Source organism: Cucumis sativus, chromosome 1 (genome assembly GCF_000004075.3).
Source record: "Cucumis sativus cultivar 9930 chromosome 1, Cucumber_9930_V3, whole genome shotgun sequence".
In the NCBI taxonomy this organism is placed as follows: domain Eukaryota; kingdom Viridiplantae; phylum Streptophyta; class Magnoliopsida; order Cucurbitales; family Cucurbitaceae; genus Cucumis; species Cucumis sativus.
In genome coordinates, this window is record NC_026655.2 from 27,193,838 (window position 1) to 27,209,538 (window position 15,701).

The 15,701-nt window shown below is 35.5% G+C and overlaps 1 protein-coding gene across 3 annotated transcripts in view; it reads right to left on the reverse strand.

Moving 5' to 3' along the window:
• Positions 1 to 2,362: 2,362 nt before the first annotated feature.
• LOC101216678 (callose synthase 3) overlaps positions 2,363 to 15,701 on the reverse strand; it is a 33,447-nt gene continuing 20,108 nt past the window's right edge. For all 3 annotated transcript variants that reach the window (XM_011661799.2, XM_011661798.2, XM_031880083.1), the window contains 26 exons: positions 15,580 to 15,640; positions 15,297 to 15,378; positions 15,169 to 15,218; positions 14,986 to 15,072; positions 12,723 to 12,857; positions 12,514 to 12,608; positions 12,288 to 12,372; positions 12,030 to 12,190; positions 11,498 to 11,621; positions 11,312 to 11,412; positions 11,086 to 11,215; positions 10,382 to 10,533; positions 8,802 to 8,911; positions 8,579 to 8,704; positions 8,416 to 8,484; positions 8,101 to 8,290; positions 7,357 to 7,507; positions 7,077 to 7,196; positions 6,197 to 6,315; positions 6,003 to 6,086; positions 5,264 to 5,376; positions 4,956 to 5,185; positions 4,021 to 4,824; positions 3,880 to 3,930; positions 3,370 to 3,555; positions 2,363 to 2,934 (listed from right to left, as the gene is read on the reverse strand). In XM_011661799.2, coding sequence (XP_011660101.1) covers positions 2,686 to 2,934; positions 3,370 to 3,555; positions 3,880 to 3,930; positions 4,021 to 4,824; positions 4,956 to 5,185; positions 5,264 to 5,376; positions 6,003 to 6,086; positions 6,197 to 6,315; positions 7,077 to 7,196; positions 7,357 to 7,507; positions 8,101 to 8,290; positions 8,416 to 8,484; positions 8,579 to 8,704; positions 8,802 to 8,911; positions 10,382 to 10,533; positions 11,086 to 11,215; positions 11,312 to 11,412; positions 11,498 to 11,621; positions 12,030 to 12,190; positions 12,288 to 12,372; positions 12,514 to 12,608; positions 12,723 to 12,857; positions 14,986 to 15,072; positions 15,169 to 15,218; positions 15,297 to 15,378; positions 15,580 to 15,640 — 3,865 coding nt within the window. In that variant the 3' untranslated portion in view covers positions 2,363 to 2,685. The remainder of the gene's footprint in view (positions 2,935 to 3,369; positions 3,556 to 3,879; positions 3,931 to 4,020; positions 4,825 to 4,955; positions 5,186 to 5,263; positions 5,377 to 6,002; positions 6,087 to 6,196; positions 6,316 to 7,076; positions 7,197 to 7,356; positions 7,508 to 8,100; positions 8,291 to 8,415; positions 8,485 to 8,578; positions 8,705 to 8,801; positions 8,912 to 10,381; positions 10,534 to 11,085; positions 11,216 to 11,311; positions 11,413 to 11,497; positions 11,622 to 12,029; positions 12,191 to 12,287; positions 12,373 to 12,513; positions 12,609 to 12,722; positions 12,858 to 14,985; positions 15,073 to 15,168; positions 15,219 to 15,296; positions 15,379 to 15,579; positions 15,641 to 15,701) is intronic.

A 15,701-nucleotide genomic window follows, 5' to 3' on the forward strand; every position in this document is an offset into this window, starting at 1 on the left:
GGGGTGATTAAGGTTGTGGGTGGGTGGAAAAGATGACTGTTTTCTATGGAGAAAAGGAAGTTTTGATTAAAGCTGTGGCGCAAGCAATTCCTACTTATGCAGTGTCATGTATCCGAATTCCAAAAAGCTTGTGCGATGATATTGCTAGATGCGTGGCTGAATTTTGAGGACGATCTAATCAGCAGAGAGAAAAAATTCATTGGATAAGATGTGTGTGCCTAAACAAAAAGGAGGGTTGTGGTATGGGTGAAATCGATTCTCAACCCAACCCATATTCTCGGGTTATTTTGGTTGACAATCTGAATTTATTTTCCAACCATGGGCACATCTATTAAGACTAGGGGCACGTGCCCCTCCTCACATTCCCGATTTTTGTATTTTAATATTAATTTTCAAGTGTTAAATTATAATATATGTTAAATAATGTTCTATTTTTACTATATTCTACGGTATAGTGGTTGTGTCCCCTTTAAAACTCGTAGGTCTAGGGTTCAAATTGAATGAGACACTTCAACATAAACCTCAACCCCGTGATGGTATCAAAATCCTCCCACCCAAAGGACACCTTCCGACCAAGTAACTTAAAAGAGATTGCATCGTCTCGTTTGTCATCCACCTCTCTCAAGAGGATAGTGGCAAAGTGGTCCATTAAACACTACCTTGAGATCCAAAAAATTACCGAATAGAGTTTTCCTAAACATGTGTATACACTTTGAGTGTAAGCTTGCTTTTGATGTTTGACACTGCCTTCGCTAAGTGTGAAATAACATGTCAGGTTGGCTAAGAAAAAAAATCTTTAAAGATGATTTTTACGGCGAGAGCCATCTGCAAAACAGAAAACACAAGTAACAAAGCACAGTCAGTATTTTGTGTTCAATCTCAGTGGCATCTCAGAACAATCTTGACCGAGAACAACATGATTTGAACTTGAACAACATTGTGACAAGATGCTACGAGATGAGGGTTTTACATGTATTATGTGGTGTATCTCGATCTAATCTTGGACAAAATCGTCCCTGTCGGGGCAATTGCATAAATCTCGATCAAGATTCCTCATTTGCATGCACCCAGATTACTGAAATTGTCGAGATTCATCGAAGAAAACCACATGCATTAACTTAAAATTTAGTTCATATCCAATTACATTAGGAACACCAACTACAATATTTCCCATTCAACTCATATTTCAAACTAAAATCTAACCCCTAAACTATGAAATCGTTCAAAGAAATTCACCTTAAGAGATTTAAGCTCGAGGATAACTTCTTCAAATTTTGCAAAACAAGAATCAGAGAAATTCCTTCAATTTTGCAAGCGAACTTGTTTAGTTCTCGACCAAAATGAGCACAAAGTTTTGATTTTAGGGTTTTGTGAGAACTTTAACGTCCACGCTTCCAAGGGTATTTTAGTCATTCGATAAAACCCTTTATTTTGAAATTTTAAAATAGAAATGCACAATATCGGTGCCGATCTTGACGAGATGAACCGACTAATTAGGTTGAAAGAGTTTTTTTAAAATTTGTGAAGAATCTCAGTGTCGAGATCGACCAAGATTAACTAAGAAAAACAAAATTACGAGTTTTCACAAAGTGTGCTACTTTTGAAAACCAAAACTAAAATATGTTACAAAATTGACTAGGATGTGCATCTGATGGTAGCAACGGCGGGAACATGCGTTGATGAATGTAGGCTCCAGTCGCCAGCAAGGGAGATCATGGTGGAGAGTGGCACGAGAGGGTGATGCCAGTGGTGGGTGATGAAATGAGAAGTTGGAGGTTGCCAAAGAATGGGGAGTTCGAAGTTAACATCGATGCTTTAGTTCATTCAACGAGGTGGATGGGCATACGTGTTTGTAATATGCGATTCTATTGGCAGAATTTGGACCGCTATTGCGCATGTTAAACCGATTGCGGCGAAAGCGTTGGCTTTTTTATTAGCATTCAAGAGGTTTATGAGATGGAACTACTAAATGAATTAAAATCAAACAGATTACAACTGAACTAATTTTGGATGAAATCCAAGATTAGATGCAACATATCAAGGTGTCTAGTGTTGCCTTCGTTCCTCATTCTTGTAATAGAGTAGCTCACGCTTTGGCAAGTTTTGCTTCTAAAATAGGTAAGGGACAATTTGGAATTGTAACCCAAGAGCAAGTAGTTCTTCGAATTAATGCAAAATGTGAATGTTTTGATAGAAAAGTGTCACTAATATCTTATTGTATTCAACTATCCACAAGCCAGAAAAGAGAAGAATCAAAAATCAAAATCCAGACTAGTAAGTTGATCTGCTAACCATTAACCAACCAAAGTGACGACCAAAGAGAAAAGGGGTTAGAACTGACATGAAAAAGAATCAAAACAAAAAGTGCAAATGTGCAATAATCTTTCTCCTAAATTAAACGATTCAATAAGGTTCACAATAACCATCTTTTAATACAAAAAGAAACATCAATGAACATAAACTACAATTCGTTCAATCAACACAATTACATTTTCGGTAGGAGAACCAGTCGTGTAAACTAAAATATGAACAAAACCAAAATTTGCAGCTATTAAATACTACCAGTGTATTCTACTACCTACCCATTGATTACAACGACTAGTAATATAAACAAGCCTCTCAATGCAACATACATCATGCGCATTCAAGGAAATAACAAAAGTTAATTGTTGGCTTACAATGTTACTAATCTTTGTTTCGGGACGACCGATCCTTCCGATGACCACCAAGAATACGAGAAATCTGCAAACCTCTGCTGAATGCTTGGTTGAAGAGCATACGGGTCTGGAATTCTGAAACAAATGGAAACCAGGCAAGGAATGCGACAGGAGTAAAGAGAAGCAAACCCATGATGATCTCGTAGCCACGAGCAAGTGTCCTTACAGATCCCCAGAATCCAGCTCGCACGACAAGTGGTCTCAATGCTTGTGCAATCTGGAAAAAAACAGAGATGGAGGGTGAGATCTAGGCATTCTTGCTTGGCACTATGGGGTGTTTGGATCCCCAACTTGCCGTGAATGGAATGGATTATTATAGCTCACTCAATATTTGGATCTCCTATTATAATATTTGAAGTCTACTGTGTTTACTTTTTTTCACCATTCTTTCTCATCATTTGCATACTAAAATAGTCGTATCCCAATCACATACTACTATAACCCCACAATAAAATAGTTTGCAAATATTGATTATTATAACCCACAAACATGATAATTCACAAACTATAATAACCAAGGCAGCCCTACAAACAAACTATAGTAACCAATTCACAATAAAATTGAAATAGAGAGACCAAATGATAAAACTTAAAACCAGGGCTTCAAAAATGAAATTAGGCGGTAAAGACAATCAATGTTCTACTGAACTTACCAAAAGCATGCCCCAACCAGTTGGCATGAAAGCAAGGATGCAAACAATGATATCTTGCACTGTCATATGAGGAAGAGCAATCAAGGTGACGAGAATCGAGACGAATGTTAGGAAAATTAAACCCTTGATCAAACGGAACACAAGCTGGAAATCTGCACTAAACTTCCTCCTTCCAACCGAAACAGTCTGGAAAAAGTGGGGAAAACAATATCAAGTTCATGTTGATAGAGCAAATTGAGAAAAAGAGTGAGTTACTTTATCTGAATTCCCCTTAGAATAGCAAACATTAATTACCATGTAGGATACATGTATATTATAAATATAAAGTTTCCTTTTTCTTCCATGGTAAGTACATGATTTCATCATGATAAGTGTAGACAGCTATAGTTTTAAAATATCTCTCTTCCAAAGGCTAAAATGAATTGTAGTCAGACTTTTAAAGATGACTTGTAAAATCATGCATAGATCAGACAAATCATATTCTCATGTGTGAAACCTTCAGCAACTCACCTTCATTACAAACAATATTAAAAAGATCACCAGCCATGAAATGCCATAAACCTGTGATAAAAAAGGGACAATAATTAATGATGATATTTCTTAAGTTTTAAATATAAATAAGGTGGATAGAAAATGAAGCAGTTGATTTACCAGGAAACTTTTAGTATTTGTTCGCTGAGTAATACTAAGATGATAGACGAGACCATACTGATAGATAAAGAACCTAGAAGCTAATAATATTTCAGCTACTAAGCCTCGCTTTCCAGAGTGGCGTAAATGCTCTTGCTCTTCCTCCCACCACGACTCCCAGCTTTTTTCAGGTGGAACACCAATTCCACCACGATTACTTATCCATTTATTCCAATCCGTCCAATCGTCGACAATCTTTTGCCACTCAAAACCAGAAGGATTGAATAGAAAGGGAGCAAACAACCATGTGCCAACCATAAACCACATAGATACAGTAATCAACACATAAGCAAGTGCGCTTCTGTAAGTGTGGCTGAATATCTGATACACAAGAAGAAGAATCATGAGCTCGAGACCTTTGACGAAGTGGCTACGGGAGTAGAGCCTGTAGTTATCGGCAAACTTGGCATGAAACACCACAAATCCACGACCTGTAGGCCTGTATTTTGCACCTCCGTGAAGTAAAGTCCTGCCATAATAGTGGGTCTTTGTCCCAAGAGAGAAAGTAAAAAAGACGGGGGCTAATTGTAATTGCATCAATACGAATTCACTCAATGCAGTGCGGAATCCCCTTTCCAAACCAATCTCCATCAGCATAGGCAAAGCCATCAAGAATCCAATTTGGACGAAAGATTGAGAAGCAAGGGCCACTTGCAGAGGTTTATTGTCACGAATAGCTGGTTGAGTGCTCAAACCTTTTTCAAGTCCACTAAGAACAAGATAAAGGCGACCATAAAGGAACACATATACTGTGAGGACAGTTATCTGCAAGAAGAGAAATCATAAAGACGCAGCAGAAAGTGAAGGAAAAGTAGAAATATAACCATATATCAATATGCATCAGAAAGTTAATGTACATTTAAGTAGTGCAAAAGGATAAAGAACATGATTCATACCAGAGTACTAAAATAGAACCCAATAGTTGTAAAATAACAAGATAACATTCGGAAGAAGTCAAATCGATGTCCAAGACGGTATATATCACGACTTAATGTCTGCTCCCCATTCCCATTTGCTATTTTAGCTTCAAACATTGAAATTTGATTAAGACCCACATCTCTTCCTTTTCCAACTTGTATGTACTCATGATGAGTGACATTCCCTTCACGAAGAGTTGAATTGAAACCTGAAATTTTGAAGATACATTAAGAGCTTGGTAAACCCAAAATCATTCTAAAGAGTTTAAAGAGAAATCATTTCATACCAGCAAATATGTCTTCACTCAAATTGATAACCTTAGAAGCTTTACTGACGCCCCCTCTAGTTAGGTGAAAGATCCTATCGAACACGTCTGGATGTCCATAGTGGAAACGAACTCTAGATAAACAAAAATAAAAAACAGTTAAATAAATGTCACAATATATGGACGATGCAGAGCTAATTCATAAACATCTTTATAATAGTCATAGTCAATACAACTGAATGAAGACAACCGTATTAGGAAAATCATGAGTCTATACAGCATGATTAAAACTATTGACTTCATCAACTTCCAAGTATTCCCTCATAAGCTCTGCTGTCACAAGGCTAAATTCTTGACTATACTTCAATCCGAGTAGTGACCATAGCAAGACATGCATCGGTAGAAAAAAAAAATAATAGCAAGACATAATCCCTCAAAAGTCTTGACAATTGAGTATCATAGTTTCCCCCAGATACTACTTGGTTCTATTTTATAAGAACCTTTATATCCGTGACATAGGACAGGTATTATAAGTTGTAGAGCCGAAATTGTACATAATTTCTAAATGTCAATAGACATCACTACTAGATTCTTTTCATCTGGCTAGAAACAAAATATATGAGCGGTTCAAAATCTGATCAAGATGCACAAAACTTTAAGCTCTAATGGCAAACTAAACCATAGACCCTCGTTTGAAATAGTTCCACGCTCAAGCAGTATATTATCAAACTAAACATACAAAAAAAAAAGGATAACTTACTTCAGAGGGTTGGCTAGAAGTCTCTGGCCAATGGTAACAAAACTGGTTTCTTGATTAGACATGAACCAAGCAAGCGATGAAACACTGAGTTCAGAAACAAGAAGAACAATGAATAGAGCACAAACTGACCTTGAGGAAAACAAATGAAAAAAATAAATGAAAGTAATGGATCAGGAGAAAGAGAGAGATTTTGCCTTCCAGTAAATATATGCTCTCTAAGTCCAAGAATAGAGGGGTGTCTTATACCATCATGCTTTTTAAGAAACTCTTGCAACAAGTTCCTCATCTTCATTGCTTCTTCCATGTAGTTATCCTACAAACAACAATATTTTGGATAAGAAACAGATATATTCAAGAGAACAAAAAAGAACAGTCTATGGGCAAGGGGTGAGCGAGCCCTCCCTGAGAAGAACTAGCATATAAGAGCCTTACAATTGTTGAAAATCACATAAAGGCTATACTTAAGTGTTTGGTGTACTTGGTACTCCACCAAGAAGTTGTGTGTTGAACCATATTCCAAAAAAAAAATCAAAAGAATCATATTTATCATAAAAATCTCTACTGTTTCTTTCTTTCCAAATCCAAATCCTCCACATAAGAGAACACAATACATCTCCACAGGATGTTCCTCTTTGGACAAAAAGCTTTGCCATTGAACCCATCACAAGCATCCAAATATCAATCTTGCTAGGAAGACAGAAATCCAGATTGAAAATTCTGAACAAGAGAGACCAGCCTTTCATTGCAAATTCACAGTGCAAAAAAAAAAAGGTAGTCCAAAGTCTCCTCATTTTTGAAGCAAAGGCAGCACATAGATGGGCTAAGGGAGGCATAATGAAGCTTTCTTTGGAGCTTATCATGAGTATTGAGGCTTCTATAAGCTAGGGGCCACAAGAAGAATTTAACCTTTTTCAAGACTAGACTTCCAAATAGTGCACACCAGGGGAAAGGTGATAGTGGGAGATATTTTGGTTAAGTTATGAAAGGTAGACTTCGTAGTGAAAATTTCAGAAGCATTGAGCTTCCATTTAAGACATTATAAGAAGAAAATCCATTATATTTAACTGAATATACCTGATTCATGTCTATTGTTTGCAAGCCCTCACCACGTGTAAATATTATTGCATGGTTCTGATTTTCTGGCTTTCCCTCGCCCAAAATAGCAGGACCAGGGAGCTTTATTTGATAAATAATCTGTATGACAATTTTTTAGAGCTCAGTTCGTAATTAACATTGAGCAAAAATAAAAGGAAAAATTATTGAAGCTTGAAACTAGACCACAAGATCAACATCAACAACTATAACCATGCCAAACTGAACCCAAGGAGGTTATCACACTTATTTTAACCAATACCTCATCCAATTGCACATGTTCAGTATCGTTAATAGATTTGGGTGAAGCAGCCTTCACAAGAGATGAATAATACGTCTTCTGGTTTTTCTTAGATTTATCTTTACTAGGTTCTTCCACCTCATCAATGTATGCCACTCGAAGGGATGGGTACCTGCAACAAATATATTTGGCTATTAACTACAATCCATATCAAGAAGTACCCGGGGTGATGTTGCCTAAAGGCTATACTACAAATTTGTCAGACATAAATACACTCGATGCTTCATTCTTCAAAATAGTCTACGAAACAGAAAAGAAATTAAGAGTTATTTTTTAAAAAAATAATTTTCATGGATAATAACGTGAAAAACTGGAGAAAATGGAGACATCTCAAAATTTCAATTTTTTTTATGGATAAGATATGTACCTGTAAACAATTAACATAATTACATTTAAAACTTTAAAAGAAATTAAGAGTGAATTGAAACTTTATAATAAATGAAGAATGTGTTGGACATAAGAAATTCTTTTGTAATTATCGGCCAAAGCATTTGGAAAGCTCTCCTTTCGGTTTTTTCATTTTTCGAACTTTATAATAAATGGAGAATGTGTTAGGCATAAGAGATTCGAGTTTCTTATACCAATAAATGAAAACAAAGAAATGAAGTAAAAAGAAAAAAGTTTTGAAATACAAGTAGACTTTTATTTAATGGTTTCTAAATACAGTTTTTTAAAGAAGTTTTATGGACATAGTCCCTCACATACTTTGTCATTAGTTTCAAAATGTCCTGGGCGCGAGCATCACCAGATTGCTTTTGAATCCCATACTGCTGACATGACACCACATAGGTAAATTTCATGTCCGATATTGCTTGACAATGTCCCCATAAGGACCTATCACCCTTAGAATTTTCTTCTGAGTTCAACTCCACTGCCTTGTAACCCTCCATTAGGTCTTCAAAAAGAATAAAATTGAAGTTAGAAGAAAATAAAAGAGAAGCTAAAAACAAGTAAAAATGCAAACTTCCAAACTTAGATAAAAAAAGCAAAAAAGAAAAAAGAAGCGTTTGAAAAGGGTACCTTGATCCTCAGCAGTATCAAGAAAAGCTTGAAGCTCTAAAGCCTTTCGGTAATACATCATTCCTCTTACTAGGTATCAATTAAACACGGTGTTAGATGCAGAACAACATTTCATAAAGAGAGTTAAAATGCAGAGCATCTAAGAAAAGGAAGGAGTGAAAACCTGTTTTTGTTAATGTTTGGCCTCTATAGGAAGCCCAGAGTCGAAGTTCTTCCTCAAGCTCATTTACTCCTTTTAATTCCTCTTCACCAGAGCATTTTACTCTTTCAAGGAAGTTTTTCCATTCATCTAAAGATATATATAAAAAAAAACCATTCAAGAAAATTGAACATGGGTATAACAGCAGAAGTAGCAGTAACAGAAAAAAAAAAAACAAAATTAAGACCTGGATATATCTTTTGTAGGTAGAAGAGAATTGAAACCCCATCCTCATTTGGCTCTTCTAGATCATGCAATGAAAAGAGAACCTCCTCCGTGTAGTATGGAGTCAGAACACTAAGTTTAACGTTACAGTATCAGCAAACAAATAAGGAGAAAATGAAACAGGCCCTATGAATAAAAAGGAGTAAACTGTCTAACTTAGTAAAGAAAAACTCCCTACCTACACATCAGTAATCAAGAAAAGAAAATGAAATATAAAATACTATAAGGGCGAGGAGCATGTGAAAGTAATGTTGAAAGAAAAGTACAGAAGAAGGGAAGGAATATTTCTATTTTTTCCCAATTGAAATGAAAATTTCACTTCACGGTAGCTATAAATTCTAAGAACAATTGACCACGGTACAAATTCATCATCCTTCACTTAAAGGACACCAGCCCTATTCTGTGGGAAAGGTCATACACAATATCAGGGAGCTTTAATATCTCTTTCACTATGTTCAACTCTCAAATCTTCACTGGCAATCTAAGATAGTTTATCTGAAGGTATACATGCTGACTTCACTCATTCACTTAACTATAACCTAAGGGATGAAAGTTTGCAACACTCAGTATACTAGAACTAGAACCAACACAATGTTGATCATTACTTGGAGAGCTGTAAAACAAAGACTTCTTTTCTAATCAAAATCCATAAATTCATGGATCAAATCGAAGAATATACAAGCATAGCCAAGACCCCAAAAATAAAAGAAAAGGAGTAACAAGAAACCCCCTCAAGCTAGGACCAATCAATTGTTGTCCATAAATTGAATTTAACTGCAATTCAGTATTTTAAAGAACTTTTAATTTACGCATTGAGGCTTTAGCCTTGTTAGGGTTATTATTTTCTTAGTAGTTCAACGCAGGCACTCTTTGCCCTCTTATGCATTCATTGCACAAAACTTCACTGTTCAAGCTAGACTATATCCCCATCACAAATTGACGTAGCCTAAGTAACCTCAAGGAGTAATCCTCAAAGAATCAAGATTATGAATTTATTAGGCTGAATAATGTGCTTCATACAAGAGGGGGAGACTCCCTTTATAGAGTTTTATCACAAGTGGGGGTAAAAAATAAATTAACCTAGAATATTAACTAATTATCCATTAACCACTATTCTTTAGTAAAAAGCAAAATAATAGATTGCTCTGTACTCAATGCTCGGCTTCATCAATTAACCCCCATTCTTCTTAGACCACAAATGTTCTTAGTTTCCATGAAAAGATATTGGCAACCAGTGGATCTTGGGAAGAAAGCAAATTCACTGGTAAGTTTTCCCTTTCTAATCTCCTTTTTGGCTGCTCTTTCCAAAACCTATTTGAATTGGGAAGCGTTTATAATTACTTTGTAATTGTGTTACGTAGTTTTTTTCCCTTTTATTCCCTTCACAAGTTTATATCTGTTAAGCATTACTTTCTTTTCATTTCTTCAACCAAACGTTACATTTCTAAATAGATTCATAGCATTTCAAAAGATTAAAATCAAAGGAAATGCAATCAAATAAAGAATAAATAGCAACCATGGTAACAAATGAATAAGGCTTACGAGAAAGAAAGCATGTTCCGGACTTTAGGTGCAGCAGGCATATCCATAAACAATGAATTTGAGAAGAAAGAGATACGCCTTCTTGCTTCTAAGTTGGAAGGTACATCCATAGCAGACTCCTTGGTTGTAAGCAATAGATAGAGTCGTTTAATCTGAACATAGAAGTATACCCATTACTTCATGGCATAAGCTAGTCCACACAAAATAAACTGTTAAATTTTCTGGATAGTTATGTACATGTGAACCCCTCCCAGCTGCTTTATTCTTTTTGTTTAGTTCAACAACATAATGGGTTGGGGTGATTTAAACTTCTACCTCATGGGCAATAGCACATGCTTTAACTTGTCAAACTATAGACATATTGCCATCAACATAAATGCATTTGACCTGACTTCTTATTCTTCTTACAGTAATTAACACCTAAACTTTTGGACATACCCACGAGGCTTTTCAATGTTGTTTTTTTCTTCCATTTTCTTGTCATGGAATTTGTTTATAAGAAAAAATTACATTGATGTATGACATTCAAGAAAAAAGAAAGAAAAAAAAAGGCTAAGGCCCAAAACCAAAGGAGTCACAAAAGATGTCATAATATATTTTTGTATTTTAGGAAATCTGTCATTGTAAAAGTAGGCATCCCTTAAATGCTTCCTTCACTGGGAAAAAGAAGAAGACACATGAATATTTCAAAATCAAGCACCGACCTTTTCCTTCCATGCTTCTGTCTGGTCAACAGGAAACTTTATGGCTCCAGTGGATGCAAATAGTTGATATTGTTGGTCCAATGAAGTCATTCCTTCATGCCAAGATCCTCCATGGAGTGTTTCAAGCAAACTATTTAAATTTTCACGTAAGATACTTGATATATGAAAAAAAAATATATTTAGAGGCTACATTTTTCTGAGACATCACAAAATTTAGACACAATACCTGGATATATGATCCTCATTCATGATATCTCTTGTTACATCTTCAAGCATGTCCTGAAATAAAATAACAACAGCATCCTTGTCCTCTTGCTTGTTATCCAACTGAGGTTTGAAGATATTACACAGTTAGATTGCACAGACCTCAATGAATCAAAATGGATAAATAGGGCTAATAACCAAACATTACCAAATACTTGGTAAGCTTGACAAAGCGATCGTAGAGCTTTGGAAGAGCACTCATCTTGAACTCGCTTATTAATGAATCCTCTTCTATGTGTTTGTCCACCTCAGTAAATATATAATCTATAACCCTGGAAAATTCACATAATGGGTTTAAACATACGATACCAAGAAGCGGGTAGTTACTAATTAGAAACCAGTAGATATCTGATTGTGTATTCAATATGTTTCTTAAAAAAAATCTTTTAAACCACCAATTGAACCAAAAAAAATTAAGTTTGTAAATGAGGATAAATTTAATTATATCATCTAACAATTTCTCTCTCTTCCGGCCTTCAAATATGTGAAAAACCCAACAAGTGGAACTCAATATTAATTGAGGACGAAATAACATTGCAAGAGTTTGAACACAAAACCTCCCTAGACCACCAAGTGAGATTCATCTTAAATCACCAATTGACCCAAAGCGTAAGCTTGTGAGTGAAGGGTAAAATTAATTATATCATCTACCAAAATCATATCTCGAACTAAAGACTTACTCTTTCTCACGAGCACCTTGAACTAAATGTTTGATTATCTTCTTAAATGAGGCATAACATTCACGAATAGCACTGGACATGTAGCTGTCAGCAGCAATTCGCTTTTTCAGCTCCCGGTCCTTTCCATTGCTATCTTTAGCCATGTCTAATGCTATTGGAATCTAATCAAAAAATAATACACACTGCTCAGTCATTAACCCACACACATTTTTCCAACAACTAAGGTCTACAAAAAAGATTGACAAGAAGCACACAGACCTTACTGGCAAGAAGAAATGGAGGCCACTGCATGAGGCCTAATTCAGTGTCTGCCCAATAAGGAACAAGCAAAAGGTCCATTTCCCTGTGATATTCAATAACTTAAGCCAATGACATGTTCACCAAGAAAATTCAAAGAATTGCATAGAGTCGTTAAAAAGAGCAATGGACCGAAGGAAGATAAGGGGAACCCAAACCCATTATGGGTTTAATCTTATAAGTTTACCTATTACTTATAAGATCTTCCTCCCTAAAACTGCTGATTATTTTATTCCACAGTTGAGCGAACCTTGCACCCTCTTTCTCTTTGTTAGATGAAATCTGCAGAATAGCCAAAAGTTTTAAAAGAAAAATGAGAAAAAGAAATTGGCATGCCGAACCTCAGGGCAAAGAAAAGAATTGAAAAACTAGGAAGTTTAAGGCCGAAAAACTGACTACTGAAAAGTTTCGGGAAAGAGTAGCCTTAAGCCCTTTCTTCTTCGGTTCACTCTGTTCCTCTGGAATCAAACAGGCATTAAAAGCTCCTGGCAATGACTCAAAACGAGACCTGAGCATTCCCAATGTCCGAATCTGAAACAGTATGAACACTTTCTTTAAAGAGTGGAAGGAAAAAACAAACAAAAAGGCATATAGCATTTTCTACTTTGGAATGATGTTAAACGAATTTACCATTATTCATCCATTTAAGTTTTCAAATTTAGTGGTGATTCAGATTGTATCCTCTTGCTAATAGTTTGTCATTATTCTTGAATTGTTGAAATTTTGGATTTTTCGCTTTTGGTTTCTGTCATGTATTTTAAGCATTGGTCTCATATCATTATTTCAATGGAAGTGTTAAACCCCCAATTCTGCATACCTATAAAAGAAGAGGCAAGAGAGGAAATAAACCTGAGGCTGCTTCAGGAGAGATAATTTGAGAGGAGAGGAAAGGCTGTGGGACCCAATTGACTGTTGGTTTAAATAACTAATAAGGAACGTTTGGGGATTGATGTTCTAGGTTTTATTTTGAGTAAAAGCTGCTGGAGGCTTTTTGGGAGAGGATTCCAGCCTTCACAAAGAAGCTGGTCACTGTTTTATGTGTTTGTCTTAATTTCCATTTGAATTCTTCTTTCCTAGACTTTAATGCTATCTTGTGGAACATTGATATTATTGCAATATATATCGAGCAAAGCATCGTCTCTGTTTTTGCTATTGTTGGGATTTTTCTGAGTTTCAGGTCAAGGAATCTTAACAGGAAGATTAGTTTCCATTTTCTTTTTTTACTAAAAAAACCAAACAAGAAAAACAAAGTACGAGAGCATGAGATCTTGTGTTCAAACTTCCAAGGTTCCATAATCTTTTCAATTAATATTGATTTTCAAGCGTGAGGAATGTTAAAGTATTAATATAATTAAATTTAGCAAAACTCATCAACAAAGGGTTAGAGGTGATTTAACAAATACAAACATACAGACATGTTGGAAAAGCATGACTAGCCAAATGTTGTCGTTAACTTAAAGTCCAAATAAATAAAAAATGGCTAAAAAATAACCTACACGTTTAACATGCACAAAAAACTGAAGGATAGGATTTTTTTGCTTTAGATCATACATAGAGCACTAAGAAAATCAAAGCATACAGAGAAGGGAGATAAGTCATTTTAACCAAAGATACAAGGCTGTATTTCTTTTCTAAGAAAAAACTTTCATTGATGAATGAAAATGGGTGGGGTGGGGGAAGAGCCCTAAACCAAAGAAGTTACAATAGATTTCTCCAAGAGAGGAGATTCAACTTTACTGAAACACTGTAAGAGAATTAGATAAAACTGCCCTTTATCCATCTTCTAAAAGTTAAATAAAAATAAGTTTTTCAAAAAAAAGGAAGAAGAAGACGATGATAAATTGTGAAGTGAAAAATAAAACAAGAGTAAAGGTGTAGAAACTACAAAATGAACGTAGAATTCAGGCCCTTGCACCATCTCTTTTTCAAAAAAGTGCAAAGTTTATAAAACCCAAAGTGAAAATAAAACAAGAAAGTGAAGGTGCAGAAGCAGGAGCACCAAAAAAATACATAGGCATGACCCTTTCACCACCTCGGAGGGCCGGTGATGTAAGAAGAATGGGGCGAGTTGAATAATTGGGTAAAAGTCTAGGTTAATTCCTTTTTATCCCACTTGTATTAAAACTCTAGATTAAGGAGCCTTTCCATCATGTAGAGAAACAACTTGAATAGCATTTTTCCTTCAAGATTCGTTGTCAACACAATAGCTGGGGTTTTATAAAAAAGGAATATGTTTAGTCAGCATTCTGCACAAAACAACTTCTACAGGAACTGAAGGATTGGTACTTGAAAGGAAAGCCTAAGATTTTGTAGAACTGTGCAGCTAAGGCACAGTTCTGCATTCTGCTGCATTTAAATGGAAAGGAATCAAAAAGCATTTTAAGACAAACAATCATCCTTTGATGTTTTTTGTAATAGTGTACAAATAAAGACATCGCGCTGATGGTGGTGGTGCAACAGACAGAAGGTTCTTATGCAATAACAATATCTCAATGATCTCTTAACACTGGGGAACTCTTCTTTGTTAGCTTTTTAGGAGCAAGGAGCAATTTCTTTCCTGCCTTTAGGCTGTAACTTCATTTTTGTTTTGATATATCAGGTTTCTTGATTTTTATAAGAAAAAAGGAGAAAAAAATAAGCCTTAAAAATTTATACAAACCTCTCCCAGACGACGAAATGCACCATAAATACCACCAAATAATGTGGAAAATATGGCATACCAAATCTGGGCATCCATAAAGTAAACCTGAAAAAATTCAGGCTCATTAGGACAGAACATAAATCTAGACGAAGCAAAAAGTGAAAAAGAAAATGTCCTGTTGAGAATGGACAAAATGCATACAAGAATGATAGGAGCCCAGAGTGCAATGACAACGCCAATATTGTTTTTTGCTGCAGAGAACCAAAAAAATATTAGAGCATAAAAGTTGAAGGGAACAACTCCTTTGCATATATAATTTTGTCACCCACCCCTAGGAAAGAACTCATGCCATTGGAAAACAGTTATTCGAACATTCATGATTGCTTTTGTTGGCCCTACTAGAGGCTTTATCTGTCAAGAGAAGCATCGGAATAAGTTAAAACAAGTAAAGTCATTGATGTTTGTACTACAAGGAAGTAACCCAAAAATAACACATCCAGGTAAAGTTATAGCATCAAAGAGGGAGCAATTGACAAAATTCAGGACGTTTAATATACTAATGACTATTGAGCTGACAGTTCATAAGCAACACGATCAGTACAGGATAAACACCTCTATATAATAACTGAATGCCAGTTTTGTTGCAATAAGCAGCACCCAGAACAACGTGTACCTAAAAGTTTAGAAAAAGATTGATTAGAGAGAAATTGTAAATGCCAAGAATCATTATTTTA